The following is a 19072-nucleotide window of genomic DNA, read 5'->3' on the forward strand; positions in this document are numbered from 1 at the left end:
ACAGTTATATTAGGTTTTTTCCTGCCAACATTTTCAGCTTCTCTTAACTCATGTCTTCGGTAGGATGCCATGGATAAAACTAGCAGAAATACATTGTGGATATCCAGAAAGAACATACATTAAGTCTGCACTTGCTAAGCTGGACTCACCATCCCATTAGTATTCCACCAAACCCAAAAGGAGTAGTACCAACATATTTTAGCAGAACACCAACAAAACCAATGCAGCATGGTACCAATTTAGTGAAGCCTCTAATACAGAAGTACTTGAGTACTCATATGATTCAGTTAGAATTTCACACCTACATAAAGTTATAATGACATGCTTAAGTACTTTGCTGAATGGAAGTCCAAGTTAAAACCTATGTTCTATACAGTAACTTTTTTTATAAACAGGATAAACAGGAAAATTAAGAGTTGCCAGAAGCAAAAACAACTGTTACAGTTCTCAGAATTTAATTATTCAAAGTTGAGAATATACACCAAAAAGCAACCTTCCCAAATCTATATTCCTTGTAACCACTGTGTTGAGAGTGTAATTAGGGGGGGGGGGGGGGATCTATCTTCAGCAGAAGCCTGAAAACTTTATTTAATTATGTTCTGAAAATTGACATAATTTACCTTGAATAACTGAATCCACCTTTTTTGTTCCGTCTGTATACACTGCTGCATTTCTGTATTTTTTGTTACTCCAACACTTTTAAATGCTGCAATATATTCCTCACGAACCTCTGGTTTTGTTTCTGGGTAAGCCAACTTTATGATTCCTAAACATGCATCTCGAAGGCAGCGTGATAATATTACAAGCTCTTCTAGTGTAAAAGGCATCATTGATGATTGTCTTTGACCTACAACTACATAAAACACAAGTTTAAGTTTCTTTAAATGACTTTTTCTTCACCATTTTGTTATTAAAAAACTACTTACTTCATTGGAACTTTAATATTCACACACAAAATCTAAAGGCAGAGAAAAGAAACATCACCCAAAAAGAGAATGAGTATACATTTATAAAGGCAAGCAGGTCTTGTAATTGTTTGCAGTCACAATGATTTCCATTACAATATTCTCTTATTCTCTTCTGTGACTCCTGCTATGTTAAATTTTCACATTAGACTACAGGTTCAGTCCAGAAGAACTTCACTCTCTTCACTAACTCATTAAAAATTATCATGATTAAGAACTTCCATTCAGACCCTGTAAAGCTAGGGTTCCCAAGGTGCAGACCATCTTTTTTTTTTCCTTTTTTTTTTTTTTTAAATGCAATCACCATGAAAGAGCCAGCTGACAGCTGAGTGCTGAGGGGACTATCAGCAAGTCAGCCCAGAAGAGCCTTCCCCACAGATGTCAACAAATCATTGCCCAGGGAACTCTGTAGCCTTACACAAAAACATTTTGCAAAGCGCTGCTATTTAGTATGCCTGAAACTCACCTTCTATTGGATCACCAAAGAATTCATTATCATGAATAGAAATAAGTGAATGACTAAACAAAGAACTAAAAAGGTAGAAGAGAGGGATAATTCGACTAGAGTCTTCTAAAGACATTGGAGAGCCTCTTGAAATCACTTGAAGGAGTGGCACCATAGACCTTAAAATATAAAATGCAAAATTAAAGGGATGGTTAATTAAATATTCTAAAAAAGTATTAACTTCAGCATTCTAGTAAAAATATTTAGTAGCAGTTCCTACAGCAAAATAAGGACAGCGTTTTCAATTAAATAACTAGTGTTTCCCATTCTTGCAAAATAAGGTTACTCTTTGTAAGTTCTTGTCACTATAGTATCTCAGTGTCGTGATGATATACAAACCTTGGCGTTAGCTATTACAGACTGCAGGTACTTTCTAGTTTAGAACAGACGCGAAGCAAAGAGAGTAGCTAATCTGCATGTCAGCACAGAACAAATCTGTAGGTCCAATGCCTCAGTTCCTGGGAACACGCTTCTGCCACCATCAGTTCCTGGACTAGTCGAAGTGTATGAGATAAAACTCACATACTTGGGATGAAGTACTTGGAGCTTCAGTGTTTGTTATACTGATGCTAGTAAGCACTCCAAAAACTACAAAACATCCACCTTATTTTAAATAAAGATTTTATTTATTTACCTGTAATTATTTACAACTGTCCAATTCCCAAGATTTTGCTGTTTTACGAAGTCATAGGAGCTAAGTAACCATTACAGTTTTGCTTTCAATCATCTTCCACAAGCACTGTCATACCACCAATTGTCCCATTCTCTTTCCACTAGATATGCTCTATATTAACAAAGACTCAGTTTCAGAAATGGTGTAATACATACCCTGTAATCATTCGTGTAGTCATTGAAGATATCAAGTACCAAAGGTGCCTCAAGAATCTGGCATTAAAGGCTAAACTATAAAGAAGCCTGCAAGAGGAAGTTCAAATAAATTGTCTTCCAAAATACTGTATTCACAAAACACAATGCTTCTATAAGAACTTTTCTGTCAAGCATTTCTCAAACATTAAAAATTCAAATTTATTATTTCAAGATGGAGGTTCTTATTCTAATCAAATCTGGTGAAAGCCCCAAAGCTGAAAAACAAGCACATAAATCCTTATACCTAAAATACAGTTTTCATTAACTCAGCAACAAACCACACAACATAGACCCAAGTTTGCAGTACTGCACAGAATTAAACACACATCAAATAAAAATAACTCAGAGTGTATGTTATTTATTTGGGATTTTTTAAAATTCTAATATAGAAAACCACACCAAATAGTAAACAGGTCACTTCCATGGTTCTTCTGACTAATAGCAATTTTTGCAAAAAGTAGATTAAAATACCTTAAAGTTAATTCATGCTAGAAGCAACTATTGATTTAAAATTATGTAGCAATTTTACTGGTATATTCTGCACGGCAGATATAACATCATCAACGGAACAATGTCTGTCAAGACAGCTACCCATACACATACACTAATCCATCTGTAGACAGAAAACGGTTTAACCACCTGTAAAAATAAATGTGTATGCTCACAAGTCAGTTATATACAGGACTGACTTTAACCATATTATTTCAGACATGATTACAGCATGATAAACTTTTTATAGAACTGAGAAATAAAACGCTTCCTGGAATTAAAAGGTCTCTCTCAGCCCATTTTTTTCCCCCGCAGGAAGCAACATATGTGATAAACATCATTATTTGAAACAATATCTTCTAGGAAACCAAATGGATTTGACTGACTAAACTGTCATTTTTCGGATATTGAAGAACTATATGCAGTTAGCTATCCTAAATGCTACCTTCCTAGGTCTTCTAATTACTATTAGAATAAATAAGGTAAACAGATGCTCATGTCCACATCTCCTCTCAGAGGTCAATAGCCTTATAACATCAAAATTCCCTGTGACCATGCATACAAGAGGTAGGAGGCTAGGAAATGGGAGCAGGGAGGGTAGACTAGAAGTGCTGCTGCCTGAAAAACCAATATTTATAACGGACCACAGGGACAAATTAAAATTTGCCAGATGGCAAAAGGAAAGGAAGCACACATCTCGTTAAGGAAAAAACTAAAATATCGGTAAACACTTAAAAACATTTGAAAATGGTTTACACAGCAATTCATTTAAAGACATTAAAACAAAAAACCCACAAGAAAACCTACACGCCCACTCACAAACAAACACTGCATAGTGCCATATGCCTCTGGGTCCTCGCTTACTGGCTGCTGAAGCTCTGCAGGCACTTTTTGCTGTGGATACTCTCACACATCCACACAGCTAGCCCCTTCTTCAGGCTCTCGTTTCACATGCATTCACCAAGCCAGTCGCACAGACAGGGAACCGTGCGTGCATGCGAGGATAAGGTAGCATTAGGAAGGGCAGAACTCTTCACCGAACAGAAAGGATCGCGTTTCGCAGGTATGGGGAGTTTTGGAAATAGAATGGGAACATGCAGAAGAAGGGAAAATGAAATAAAGTCAGTCTCTGGTTTGCGGTGCATTTTTGCTGAAACATCACCCCTCTTGTTTCAAAAACTTTGAATTTTAAATACATAGTTCAGTACCTTTAAAAAGAGCTGGGAGCTTCACATATGCCAGAGAAGCTGCATGTTGATGATCATTACTAAGTCTGAGTCAAATTTGAAGCAATTGCAGCTAATGCCAGTTTAAGATAAGTTTTATTGTAAAATTAAGTTCTACTTTAAATATGTGGAATTTTTGAAAAAATTCAACCTGAATTTAATACATGGGAATTCTACTTCCTTGTAAAGTCACATTATTTTGAAATTTGGGTGGAAATTATGCATTATCATGTAGGGAAGGGCTTATTGTATCTAGCTAATTCAGAATAAGGATTTGTATTTTAATGTTTAAATATCTGAATGATAGCTCAGATGTCTTGGTTTCTGAAATGAGAAATTTCCTCAGTGACCTTCAGTTTTCAGCCTCATATTTGAAATTAAAAGTAATTTGGCACCATGCCGTTAGGTCTCATGGGGCTTCCAAGTAAAAACTTGTTAATTTTACAATCATCCCTGGAAATTATGTAATAGTTTTAGCAGAAATGAACAAACATTACGGACACTGAACCTATCATAATGTAATTCATTTTTTCATTCTAGCAGTATTCAGCAATAATGAAGGGAAAAGAAGGACAAACCTTAAGAGCTTATAATAATAACCTTTGTCTAAGTTTTAGCCATTTTTATTCCATATCCATGATTCAGGCAGTCAATTGTAGCAACTGCTATATTTCAGGGCCTGATTCCAGCAATGCTGAATGTATTCAACTTTCACATTTCCCTTCCCTGAAAATCTGGTTAAATACAAGAATGCAAATTTGGTAGAAGATGTTATCATACAGCCTATTTTGTCAATATGAAATACCTATGAAATATGAAGCAGATGAATTCATCAATTCTAAAGATTCCATACCATTACCAGAAAATAAACATGAAACTGCAAACTAAACACAGAACAGGGAATTAGGCCTTATGTTACAAAAATTTTACATCACTAGATTCCCCTGAAACATAATCCATTGCAAAAGGAATGACAGCAGAAACAGCCTACTACCCTCCTACTCCGGGTATAGAAATTGGCTTTCAAAGTAGAAGATAACAATTGCAACAAAAAAAAAAACCACGATGCAAGATGGCCTTGGAAAGTCATCTCTCTGCAAAAGTTCAAGAAATTGGCTGTACTAAAAAGTTTCAAAAATTTTGGCTTCACACGGGGGAAAAAAAAAACATGAAAAAGCCTAAAAAATTTAAATTAAAAAATTAAAAAGTAAAAAATAAAAACTTTGAGAATTAAAATAGGTCAAGATCTACCTCATTTGGTCTTTTTCTTTGGCAGAGAAAAGATGTGCATCTGCTAAAAAACAGCATTTCCAGATAGAACTACATTAAAATGACACAGCACAAGATAATAATTCTTGATAAACTGCAGAACATCACAGAGATAGCTCAAGACAAAGCATTATCAACCCACAAAGTTCAGAGATCAGTTAACATAAAGCTTGAGTGTCTATACAATCTTGATCACTTTGTCCTTTAAAGAAAAAAAAAAACCCCACACACACAAACACCAGAAATAAAAAAGATTAGACATTATTTCTTTTCATGTAAATTTTTATAATTTAACTCAGGGGTTTCATTGTCAGTATCTGTACTGTCCTAAAAACAAACCAAGTGGCTCAAGTTTAAACCCTGGGTTTTTACCCCTCCTAACTCGTGGTTCTGCATTTTCTTGAAAAAAATCTCACTGCATACTACCACCTCCTTTATTATGAGATGATTATACATGGTTTTATATAATGGATTCATTAATAGATTTTCTGTAAAGTTCAATATTCAGATTTAGCACTGTAGTTTGGAAGAAGAACCATTTTTCAACTACCAGAAAGGATAAGCTCCTTTCAAGTGGGAAAATGCACACTGTCTCAGCCACAGGCTATGACAGAGTTAAATTTGCTCCAGTGATTTCTGTTAAGTATCTATTTTAATCATACCAAATTAAATTACCTGCGACCAAAAAAAAGTACATAATGATCATTTATTTAGAACCTTGTTTCTCTCCATAGGTATCTAATTGTCCACAAAGGCCACATGATTTATGTGTACTTGCCAGAATGGTATTTTGGCCACCTCTGGTTTAAAAAAATGTGTCAAAATTCCTCCTGCGCAATGGGACAGATTAAATGACCCATTAAGCTTAATTTAGCTGAGGCACCACTACAAGTTAATTAGTTAAAGGCAAGATTTTTCAGTCTAGGTCATAAATTGGGCCCGGTTTCCCACTGAGACCATTTAAGTTAATGAAGAGAATACACTAGAATGAGAGGAGCTCATACGGTCTGTGAAAGGTCACTGCTGCCAGGGCAGCGGATTTGGACACTTCAGAACTGCAAGGTGTCACAGGTACGAGACAGCACACAAAGCCATCGTTAAATGAACTATACTGCTCTTTAGGCTGCTTTATGCTTCTGCCTCTCTTCGTATTGGACCAAGAATGCAAAGCAAAGCTTAAAAAAAAAAAAGTAAAAACTTCATATACAATGTTTCTGGTTTTAAGAAAAACACAACAGTGTAAGAACATTCCCTAAAGAATTATTAAAATAGCCTCATGCAAAGCCTGAGTATCTTCAGCACAGGTATGAAGACAGGCTGCTCATATTACACCAGAATGTCAGTTTTCCAAACAATTTTCAACCATAGGTTAAGATTAGCAATGTTAGGTTAATTAAATAGGAGTAATGTATGGTCACTGTGAAACTGTTAAACCAAGATTAGCAATCACTCTGGGGCACTGATCAGACGGCTGATAGAGACTGAAGTCCCAGTACAAGCACATCACTATTTAATATTAAGCCATAGTGATGACCTGAAGTCCATGGTATTAAATTACGCCCCTAAATATTCTGCACAAACAGAATTTACTAGTTATTTAAAGTATAGTTTTGATGAACCAAAGTCTTGCAAATCATGTTTTCTCTTTTTTTTTGTTTTTAATAACTGTATTCGATAATATATATCAACTTTACAGTGAAAAGATGAAAGCCCTAGCCCTCCAAAAACGAGTACAATTCCCAATGACTTCGTTACAATCAGGATTTTATTCTACACCTCTCATCTGGCCTGCTGAACACTAGCTACAGCTAGGTTTTTCCAGTCTTGTGGCCTTTTTCTTTAATTGGGCTTGATTGCACTTTTCCAGAACTTATTCAGAATTTATCAAAATTCCTAAGGACTAACCCAAAGCAATGTGCTTTTCCAGTAATCCATCTTTGGATCCCACCACTCTCTGTAGAGAATCAGAAAGGAACCTTAGAGGCTTGCTCAAAACTACATGGTACTTTCGCGTATCTTGTTCTGTTCTCTCTTGGTCTCTGTTGCAAAACCAAAGAAACTACTGAGCTAATGCAGCAACACCAATGTTCCTAACACCATATAATATCATCATCAGCCAAATCAAAGATGTACTGAGAAGTCACAATAAGAAAAAACATTCAGCTTTAAGTGATGTAAGTCTATACTAAGAGTTTCTTACCTTTTTTCAAGAAGTAAAAAAGCCTCAGAACTATTAAAGAGATATTATTACAGAGATATTTGTTGTTTCCTCCCTTCCAAAGCCTGTGTTAATTTTAGCCTAATTTTCTTTACAGTTATTGAAAAGATATTTTCAGTTATTACTTTCTTTATACAGCATCCCACTTCGCAGATTTGAAGCCTTTATGCTATTAATTATAATTATTTCCTATTACACTTGTAAATGCTGTTAAATAAGCAACATCTTTGTAACAACCTTTTCTATCTTTTAAACCATTTGATCCAGTACGTTTCCAAACAGAAAATAAAAGAGCATTTTTCTGCTCTTAGAATATATTAAAAATAATTTTAAATAAATTATTTCTGCTTAACTATTTCTACATGGTTTAAATAAATAGATACACTTTACTCTGAATATTAAGTCATTTAGAAGTTAGTTTCAAAACAAGTGAAGCATCTTTCAAAATACTATCATGAAATTTGACAAAATCATTTGGGCAATAAAAACATAATCAGGCAATTTTAAAAAAGCAGAAATCAATGACGAAAAATCTTTTAATTGTCCTTTGAAATGGCACAATGTTTACTACCTTTAAAACAAGCATCAAATGTCCTTTGAAAAACACTCAAAAATAATGTTTAGAATAGCTGCTTGGTAACTTAGGCCAGGTCTAAAATGCACTGAGAACAGGACAAAAGATTGACACCTCCTGTCACAATGATGCCTGGCAAACCCAACACTTATGATTGACTTGGAAGTCAGAACTAGCAATTGAATGCCTAACTTACAAAATACCTGTATGAATTAACTTCATTTTGACCATGAAAGCAATTCCACTGGTATTACTGACACAAATCTTAGTATCTCTACTACTTATTTCTAAAATTGGTACATTAAACTATTTTGGAGGTATTCAAAAGTTAAAATTTGTAAATTGCCTGCCATTATAAGATGTTGAGTACAACTTTCATAACTCCTGAATTTATCCAATGCGTAACTAGCTTGTTATCACAAATAACTGCAAAGACCCAATACGGCTTCTCAGAGGAAATAGATGCCATACTCATACAATTAAAGTTCTGTGTGACTTCTTTGTTCATTAAACACCCTTTTCCACACAGTTCACCAGCAAACCTCAAGTCAAAGCAGTGATGCATTTAAACTCAGTAATTACTATCCAAGGCAATGTACTACTTGCAACAATAAAGGGGGCGTACTAATTCAACTGCTGCTATGATCTTCAGCTCTCACATCCTGCTCTAATGCAATTAGTCTACAAAGAACTAATTACCCTAATCGAGCAATCACAGTTTCACTGACATCTTACTTCCTCTAACAGCTATAAACACCATTGGGCTAAGATAGCACCTAATTAGTTTTCTGTATCACTGTTTACAATGCAGTTTGAATTGATTATGTTTACAACATTCCCTACATACTTACTTTACTACCAGCAACTACATACTTATTCAAAACTACTTGCACCAGAACAGTGTTGATACTCGTGGATCTTAGTCTGATAATAAAAAGGTCAAAAATCTTCTTCCATTGTTACTGACATTTGTGGTTTCCAGTCTTTGTAAAAGAATGCTGTACAAATGAACAAGTCTCCATCTCAGGTGCCAAAGCCCTTCCCAAACAACAGTCATTTTCAACAGTTAGGAATCATTTTAATTTGTAGCAAAAGAGATTTGGGCTATATATTAAAAAGAATAGAGAACAAGTTGGTTTCAGTGCTCAGCTAGCTAGAGAGACTGTGGAATCCATATCACTGCAAGTTTTAAAACAAGCTAGACAAATTTCTGCTTGAATGACGCTTAACGCTGCCTCTGAGCAAGGAGACAGATAAACTCCTGTCAAGGATCTTTGCAATCCCTATTTGTGTGTGATTTTCTGATCACAAACACTACCCGTTCCGTAGTCCTCAATGTGGTGATAGAATACTAACTTACTTGCAACTCACTAAACAAACCAGGAGCTTACACTTTTAGATTTCGTGATTACTCCAGAGAGAGCAGAATGAACAAGAAGAAAAATAAGAAACAGAAAGACTCCACTCTTTGGTTTGCATGGGAATTATTATTTAAATTCTGAAATTCTTATTTATTTCAGCTGATCATAAAAGAAAACACGGAAAAAACCCCACAGGGTATTTAAAACAAGTCTGTCTAATAAAACCAATTTTAGATGTACTACAGTTCAACATCACTATTATTTATACTTGCCTGACTTTTGGCACCATCATTCGGTGTTGTACCATTAGCGTGTGGCAGATTGATGCCATCAGGGTAAAGACCTCTTCGCTAGCTGAGTCTCTCCAAACCATATTCAGCAGAGTGTTTGTCTGCTGCTTTGTATCCAATTTCTTGAGACACTCCTCAGTTATGTACTGAACTGATATTCTCCCATCACCCTACAAACATATGAAAGAAAAATTTGCTTTAAGTCTTTTTAATGATCAAATATCCCCTTTTTAAAAAAAAAATAAATAATCACCTCTTAAACATCACCAATATGTGTAAGCCACAAGTAGAATCTGCCAATATTTACATCACAAATCAGTGTGTGCATGTCTGGCAAATTAAGTATTTTAATCACACTATCTTGGTAAAATGCACAAGTAAAAGGTTGCATGTATTCCCCAGTAGTATGGCTGTTTATAAGAGGTTACTCTCCATATCGAGGTCTTAAAAACGCTGCATCTTTCAGAAATGTACATCACCTGACATGAAATGTAAGTGGACATTATAGGAACAGTATCTCTTAGAAGAGCCGGTACGCTTTTGCTTTCAACACTTAACCAAGAAAATGCCAGGAAGCCTTAGAATGCCTGAGAGAAAGAGAAATCCAGAATTCCCAGCTCAGTGTGGGGAAGCAAAATAATCTACGAGACTTTTTTTTTTTTAATGAACTCTAAATACGGTGAAATTTCACACATTCCACGAGGAAAGACTGTACACTGCATAAGCCCTTTGAATGGTAGTTTTTTTTGAGAGATTATATAAAGGCCAGTAAGAAACTGTTGAATTTATGTCTCTCCAACTTTGGTTGTTCAAAGCCTTGATCCAAGTGTTAGCAGGTTAAAGGATTCATTTTACTGGGGGAAGTTTAAACTACAGTGAAAAGTTCTATTTATAATACAGTCTCTATACATTATTATAGAAAGCAGGTATTCCCCCTTTGAGGGCTTTCCAGGTAGCGGATATATTTAAATATAGAGCTAATTCTACAGGGCAAAGACTGTAGCTGAACTTGTAATATTTCCATGAGGAAAAGAAATGAAAATACTAAGTTGGAAGATCAGATTGGTGTTTCATGATATCTTAGCATCATCACAGACTTAAAGAATAGAGAGTAATACAGTCTCTATAAAATACAAATTTAAAGAAAAGTTTAAATTTTTTTCTTAAATAAAAGCTCTGTCCTTCAGCAGACACACTACCTGTACTTTAAGATTTCTTATTATAGTAAGGGTTTTGTTTTTCATGTAAGCAACCAGTTCCATTTGCTTACAGTGTGCAGCCATCTATTTTTAACAAGTCAACACGCTCCCTTTTACATGTAGCTAGAAAAATACCAGACTTAGGGTGATCATGGTTTTGCCTGTATTTGCCGCTGCTATAATACAAATTCATTCAAAGAAATTCTGTACTGCTTACTGGTGTAGTTGTCATTTTACTGATCTCTTCATCCTCATCTTCAGAATCACTGTTTGCATCTTGACAATTTGTACCAGCAGTAGACACAGGCAGCTGAGAGAGAAAAGTCTGGAGTACCCTCAAATACACAAGAAGTCCTTCCTCTGAAAGGGATCCTGTAGCACATACATTGAAATGAAAGATCGTTAGCCAGATCACACTGTACTATAAAATCTATTTTATCAGAAATACCGGACCAAAACACATTATGCCAAATCTTCCCAAACTAAGTGTATTTTTTACTGAAAAGGGTAGGAATAGCTAATAAAACAGATCTCTCCAATACTTTTACCCACAAACTGTCCTTTTTGCTTGGCAATGAACCATGTTGTGGAAATACATAACATATTAACTCAAATATGAAAAAAAACAATGAATTGGCCATTCAGCTTTCTCACCCAAATACGTTTCTCCAACTGTTAACACAAAGTAAAAGAGCCATGGGGCTTGATCACTTCCTCTTGAACATCCACTTTCTGCTAATAATAGTGCATTCAGAAAGAGTTCATAAGGGAAAATGGTCTGCACGTCAGCAAGCGCTGGAATGATGAAATGGAATATCTGATCTGTAAAAGGTGCTGCCAGAAACTCCTCTGTGAAGGCTGCAAAAATCTGCTGCCTGAAATGAAGAAAAATTGTCTTTATAGAAGATACAGGCAAAATTTCCCACAATTATATCCATGGAACAATAGATCAATTTGCAAGTTTGAACACATTGATCAAGAAGACTGCAAAGATGTGCTCCATCAATCCTGTGCTAATAAACCAAATTTCTCGGATTTCTCAAAAATGAACTTCTTACACTACATGCTTTTCCTGACAATCTTACATGTAATTTTATCGTTTAAACTTTTCATGAACTCGGAGAAAACTATTCTGAAGTTAAACTCATTGTTTATATTCTTGAAATAAAAAATAAAAACACACAATTAGTCTTTTTCCCCCAAAACTACTTTAACGCAAAACAAGCAGATACAACCAGAGTTTGATTTTTGTTGCATCTTTCTACATACCTGACTCTTTCTTCTTGTAACCTGTAACGTAGTTATTTCTCTTCATAAACCTCAGCTCCTCTGTCACAAAGTTCTTTTTAACTCTAAAATTCTTTCCATCTGCCCTTAGCTGCATCTCTGCTCTCATCTATTTTTTTCCACACCTGTGTTCCTACATATTGTGATACCTGCTATTCTCTGTGCTCTGTTTATTGTAGCCTTCAGCATTTTATTGCCTTTTTCTTAAACACACCTGAAACTACATTGTTTCATCGATGAAAAGCGTTAGGAAAAAATCATTACTATTGCATATAAATCAACAAACTGCACTGAAAGAATAGCTAGACGCTCAACCACAAACTATGCACCTCTGACAATAACAAGCAAGTACACAAATATCTAATATTATCTTTATTTACCTTGCACCTTCTGGACAGGAGCTATACGTAAAGTGCAATGGCTTCAGAACATTCTCCAGAAGTATTTTTGCAATAGGGACTCGAGAAACATCAGAATACTCAATACTCGAGGGAAGCTTATTGTTAATTAACAAATAAAGCGACTTGTAGTAGCCTGCAAATAAGAAATATCACTTCAAGTACAATATTATTTTTCTTCTTTTCCGTATAAAGCAACTTATATACTTAACATTTTTAACTTGAAAAATACTTTACAGTTCATTGCATGAAGCTTTACTTAGCAAGACATTTTACAATAGTCCAAGTCACACTCGCATAACTAACAGGCCATACCAACCACCTCTGTGGAAACATTACTTTATAAAATTATAGATAGATAATTGCATTCAGAGTCACTCTGATTTTTCCAACCATCCAAGACCAACCACTCCTGCTGATGAAGTGAATAATTTGATTTTTTTTTTTTTAAACAATAACCTATGAAAAAGATATTCTCCTCTGAGTGACTCTAGTCATGTCTTTGACAGCTGTCCTTCCACCCTTTCAGAAATGATGAATTTTCCCCTCTACTCCAAAACATGACTGCATCATACAGGTAAGAGTCCTGTTGGCAGAATGTCTCCATTCTATAAACAACTTGCCTTAGCAGGCTGAAGAACACAATTACTGTTTCCAAAACAGGGATCTCTCAGGCAGTAATAAAATGCATTACCACCCAGGCCACGAAGACAAGCGTAGAGGGTAATCTATTTTTGTCTCACTAAAGTACCAATGGAATCACGTGACTTCATTCTTCTTAAACCAACTTCCCCTTGCTCAATGAACTCCTAAACTAAGACTCAAGTTCCACTACTACAAGAACCACTGCAAGTGCATAAATAGTGCATTTCTGCATTATTGCAAAATCGCATTATTGAGAGGTCCGGTCTAAGACCCTTTGTCAGGGACTTACCCCTCGGCATACAATGCAACAAGTGGAAGTTACCATAAAGGAATAGTTTAGCAATGCTGACAAGATGCACATGAAGACAAATTACATACAAAAACATATACTAATAAAAGTTGATTACAGATTCTTTACAAATTAACCATCATAAATGATTAGGAGACACAACACCTGTAGCTGCACACAACTGCTTCTTTTTGTTTTGACTGTAAGTGATCAAAAAGCTGATTTTTTTTTTCTAAAATTTATGATCTAACATCTTGATAAACTTTCATGTATCAGTTATGAGGACTGAATATTATACTAAAAGAACAAAGTATTATGTATTTTGGAAGATAGACTTGTTATATAGTAAGCAATGAGACAAACACAAATTCTTCTATAGTTTTAGTTTGGCCTGGCAAGTAAAATAAATGTGCTACAATAACAGTCATATTTTTCCTCATAGTGACTTCCACACGTAGTAGTTAAAATCAAATTCTTAGTAACAGGATAAGATAGCTTAGTCCACTAAATGTACTTTAAAACTTACAAACATAGAATTATTCCAACAATTACCTAACAAACTGGAAGGTGATCTTTTTACGTTTTATACCAATGAAGCCGGATTAAAGATGTTTATTTCATAATGCTTTTGCCTCTTCCCCCCATCCACAAGTCTTGCAAACTCAAGCTATGGCATCAGAAAGCCAAATTAATTTTTTTGCACATTCCCAGAGTAATAAAGTTTCTTCAAGACAAAACATAAATTTTGGTGATAACTATACAATTCATTAACTTTCAGTATGTTTGCACAGGTGTAACTGATTGCGGTTTAGCAAATAGTTTTGCTGCTGATGGTACACAGGAAATAAAAGCTAGGTCACCATCTCTTTGCTAAGGTGTCTCTAGTGTTAGCAGGATGAAAAGGTAATGCCAATTTGCAACAATAACGAACGTTTGCAGTCATAGAGAACAGTACTGCAAAACAATGCCCAACTTTTACCCAACTAAAGCTTAGACCTGGCATGGTGTGTGTGCCCGTGCATGCGCACATGTGCATGTGTGCGTGTTGGTGTGTAAACAGCTACTGGAATAAAACTTCTGCACCTATTCTCAAAATCTACGGTAGAAGTCTATATAAGTAACTTGGCAGAATATTCAACTTATAAACAGAATTTCCAAAGAAATCGAACAGTAGTTTCTCAAGTGATATCATTACAAGCAAAATACCCATCTAATGTATAGGTTAGCGTACGCAGCACTTAATTCATCGTGTCTGTGGTAAAGGCAAAATATGATTAAACAACACGGTCTCCAGGTATTACACATTCTGTTTCATTTTTGAGTCTTTCCCAGAACTTCTAGATCCTAGTTACTCACCTTTTTGAATCATGTAGTGCAAAATTTGTTCAATTAATGATGTCACATAGGTGACATCTCGTAAAACAGGCAAATACGTATTCTCAGATGAAAATACCTCAAGCATTCTCATAGGAAGTGCAACATTCAGACTGTCATCATTGCAACTTTGCAATAGCCTATAAATGAAATGAAATCAAAATTATTTAACAAGATATTTCTCTTATTTCACCACAGACATACGCCCACTGATTTAAAAGTGAAACTACAAAAAAAACTTTTCACATTCACCTTAAAATAACTCATTTCTACTTGGTTTCCAAGTGTTCTCAGCAGTTTAGCTACATCTTTTTGATGGCAAAATGGTATATAATGGTAATTCCTAATTTTAGGGTTTCTATAATATGGAACTGTCTCTTTAAATCCTACTAAATCCTTGCTGTCAATGATTTGACAGTTTGGAGGTCTACTGCATGAACTGGAAGAGAAGCAAAGAATAATTCATGTTCTTCCAACGTGTATTACTACCCCTATTAAAAATGACATCATGAAAGCCCCAGAGCAATATGGGCTGGGAACAAACGCTCGGGAACATCGTATGTGTAACTAAAACAATGTGTCCTTGATTACAGACTGAAGTATTAAGAATACAACCATCCCCATCATTTTAGAAAACTGCTTATGAAACAACTACCAGTAACCACAGAAATGATGAAGATTAAGAGCCTGTTTAGAATTAAAAGGATTTGTTAGTATGAGGTGTATATAGGCATAGCTGCCCTAACAATGTGCTTTCATTCCCAGCCATTCAGAAAGATGGCACCTATCAGCCAAAATTATTTTGACACCATAGCTAAGACGTTCACTAAATAGAAAAAAAGATACTTTGACAACAAGACCTTTTTTGCAGATGTAGCTGCAATCAAACCACCACTTTTTGCTACAATATTACACAGTCACCTTTTTTTCCACAGCATCAAAAGCTACAGCTGCTCATGAATCTGAACTTATCCCAGGGAAACACTTTTTTCGCAACCTGTCCCACTGCTCGCTTTCTGGGCTTTTGCAGAAAATTAAAGTAGCTCAGAAAGCAAGTAGAGACACCCATCATCATGCTGGCAAGGTGAAGTTAAGAAGAGCTTCTTCCTCCATTCTCCCTATATGTATAGGCAGGGACAGCTCTTCCACTCATTTTGTTTTCCCACATCACCCAGTCAGGAAGGGAGACTGGGAATACTAGGAGAGCTGCATTTACAAAACCACAATTTCAACTGTACTGAAAATGTACAATGCAATCCAGTGATACCACAGCTGTGTTCCCCTCTATGTGGACTTTGAAGCCCACCACTCAAGTATTCTTTAGCATCTGGTGTCACTGGTTATTATACATGCAGTGTACACAATTATAAGAACATAAGGTTCAGTCACTTGAATGAAACAATTTTCTAAAAAAGCCTCAACATTAAAAGGAAAAAAAAAAAAAATTTTAAAGCTCCGGAGAGTAGAACTAGTTCCTATTAGTGATAAGAGCAAATATATTGCTTTCTAAAACTAGGCTTTAGCTGCCAGCTATTCAAGTCGCCTCGATAGATTTACCTTCCTGTGATCCTCCCACTACAAGTAACAAGTGTACTGCTGAAGCCAGTAATGTAGCTGCTTAACATGCCTTAAATTCAAAATAAAGTGCGAGGAAAGGCATCTTAAATAATATTAGTTTTAAAACAAAATATATCTAAAGCATATCCTTGGAACATCAGTCTAACTCAGATAATACCTTCTAATCACTATCAGTTCCCAAGAAAACCTTCTCGTTTCTGCAAATATTGCTAGTGATATCGCTACATGTAAACAGTTAAGAGCATACTTAAGCCTATCCCTAGGCAGGGCATCCCTTAAGCACATGTTGAACTTGAAAGTCAATTCCATTGTTCTTACATAGGAACAAGTATCCTACACCATGGCCTACATATATATTTAACATGAACAGTCCTCTCTGTAAGATAAATTTACATTTAATACTTCACATGCTGCAAAAAGAAACAAAAAAGTGCCCAATGTAATTTCTGAACACTTTTTAGACAGTAGCATATATAAAAAAAGAATTTACCTGCAACACAGCCCCAACAGTCTTTTTATTTGGAACAAGCAAGTAAGTCTGTCTGGACCATCCAATTGCTTAACAAACTGAGAACTCTGTTTAATTAAATTCTGACACATCCATACCTGGGAAAAGATATGCACAAGTTAACTGTTTATAACAACAAGTTATATTATTTACTGCAACACAGACAGTAATATTTCAATACTGTTTTGAATACCTTTGGAGGACTTACAAAACACAAAGTAAAACAATCATGTTCAGCTGAGAAAAAAAAAAAATTGTTACACAACATAAAGTACACCCTTCGGCTGGGGCTGCACGGCTAGAAGGCGCGTCCCCTGGGTGGTGGGTAGGGGATCCCTCTCTGGAGGGTGCACCGGATAAAACTGAAGAAGGTGCCGCGAACCAACGTAGCCTAAGGGAAGGCCACCCTGACAGAAAAACCACTGGCCCTCCAAGTCATGGGGGTTCGGCAGGAGGCCAACTACCTCCTCCCGGAAAAAAAAAAAAAAAAAAAAAAAGTTGCAGAAACAACGAGCATCAACTTTCAAAAAAAACCGAAATGGCGGAGATGGAGAAAATCAGTAATGAAGCGAGGAGGAGGAGATGGAACTGGATCGGTCATGTCTTGAGGAAAAAAACAACAGAAGACTGCGCTGTGGCCCTTGGGACTCCAGAGCACGCAGCCGCAGACCGATCGAAGTGGAAGAACGATGTTCGCGCCTTGTGTGCCTCCTGGCACTGAGAGAATTCAGATCAGACAAAGTACACAACTGCTAGTACTAAACTTTCAAAGTTAAGACTGAATTGCAAATAACTTTACTCTGGTCACAAATTTATCTGTTAATTTTTTGTTTTTAAAAAGCTATAATTCTTTAATGTCCATTATTAATACCTCCTATGAATCATACTTACTCCTACATTTGGGAAGTCTGCAGTGAGTTTGCAATTGATACGTCAGCGTTATTGACTGGGGGGGGGGGAGAGAACCAAACACCTTAGGAACGACCAGAGGGCTAAGTGGAAAATATTGTTTAAAAATTAAATTCCAATAGAAGTATACTATTTTTAATAAATTACTGTGAGTAATACACACAAGATTTTTCAAGGCTTCATTTCACAGAGTGTGTGTGCGTGCGCACACATAAAATCTAATTTTAAGTTATTCTGTCTAAACAAAAAACAGCAGAGTGCAGGCCAGCAAAAGCCAGAATTCTTAAATTAATTTACTGACCTGGTCAAAGCCTTTTTTGCATCCCTTCAAAATCTTTTAAATGAAAGAGTACTTTAAAAGTGCATGAAATAAAAGTACTACGGATCAAAGTATGTAACAGTACTCACCAAACGCTTAGAATCCTCATTCTGTCTATAGAAAAAGAGTAACTGACGAACTAAAAGAGTCAAATTAGCTCCATTAGCAGTGGAAAACGTTCCTCCAGATTGGGCCAAATTAGCACAGCGATCAAATTCACTTCTTTGGATAGAGTACTTAAAAATAAGACATGCATCAATATATCAATAATGGTTATGATTTAAAATAGAGATGCAAAATTTTAAAAATCTCATTTGTTTCCCATCCAAAGTGGTAGCAAAGTAGTAAAACAGATTCAACACATTTGTTAAGAGATCAAAACACACACACAATATCATAGTTAAGCCCATAACTGCTTCTGTAATTCAGAAAGTACACATTGCAACAAATTTGTTGCTTTTCAAGTAAAGACTATCACATTTTCATCTAGCTTAGTCAATAAATATAAGTGAATTTAAACAGATACAACTCTTTCTTAGAATAATGTACCCAAGAGCAGCTTAGAAAGATCATCATCTTGACACAAACTACCACCATAGTCATATTGGAGAAAAAAAAAAAGCTCCACTGGTGTATGAAAGCTGCTAACACCTAACTGTTTTCATATGTTTTGTCAGTTAAACAAAACCATTAAGTAATCCCACTGAAGTCCACTGTCACATACATGCTTTGCAGAATAAACGTCCATCTACTAAAATATTGAGGTTCAAATGAAAATCTCAAGAGGGAAAAAGAATTTGCA

The 19072-nt window shown here is 35.6% G+C and overlaps 1 protein-coding gene across 3 annotated transcripts in view; it reads right to left on the minus strand.

Moving 5' to 3' along the window:
• The window catches only part of UBE3C (ubiquitin protein ligase E3C), an 80134-nt gene that overhangs the window by 47537 nt on the left and 13525 nt on the right, over positions 1-19072 (minus strand). For all 3 annotated transcript variants that reach the window (XM_082325817.1, XM_082325818.1, XM_082325819.1), the window contains exons 4-13: positions 18360-18506; positions 17025-17140; positions 14939-15096; positions 12631-12784; positions 11618-11838; positions 11181-11335; positions 9747-9934; positions 2299-2385; positions 1432-1589; positions 621-853 (exon numbers count right to left, since the gene is read on the minus strand). In XM_082325817.1, the coding sequence (XP_082181943.1) occupies positions 621-853; positions 1432-1589; positions 2299-2385; positions 9747-9934; positions 11181-11335; positions 11618-11838; positions 12631-12784; positions 14939-15096; positions 17025-17140; positions 18360-18506 (1617 nt within the window). The remainder of the gene's footprint in view (positions 1-620; positions 854-1431; positions 1590-2298; positions 2386-9746; positions 9935-11180; positions 11336-11617; positions 11839-12630; positions 12785-14938; positions 15097-17024; positions 17141-18359; positions 18507-19072) is intronic.

The sequence above is a fragment of the Platalea leucorodia genome, assembly GCF_965183815.1.
Source record: "Platalea leucorodia genome assembly, chromosome: 1".
NCBI lineage: Eukaryota > Metazoa > Chordata > Aves > Pelecaniformes > Threskiornithidae > Platalea > Platalea leucorodia.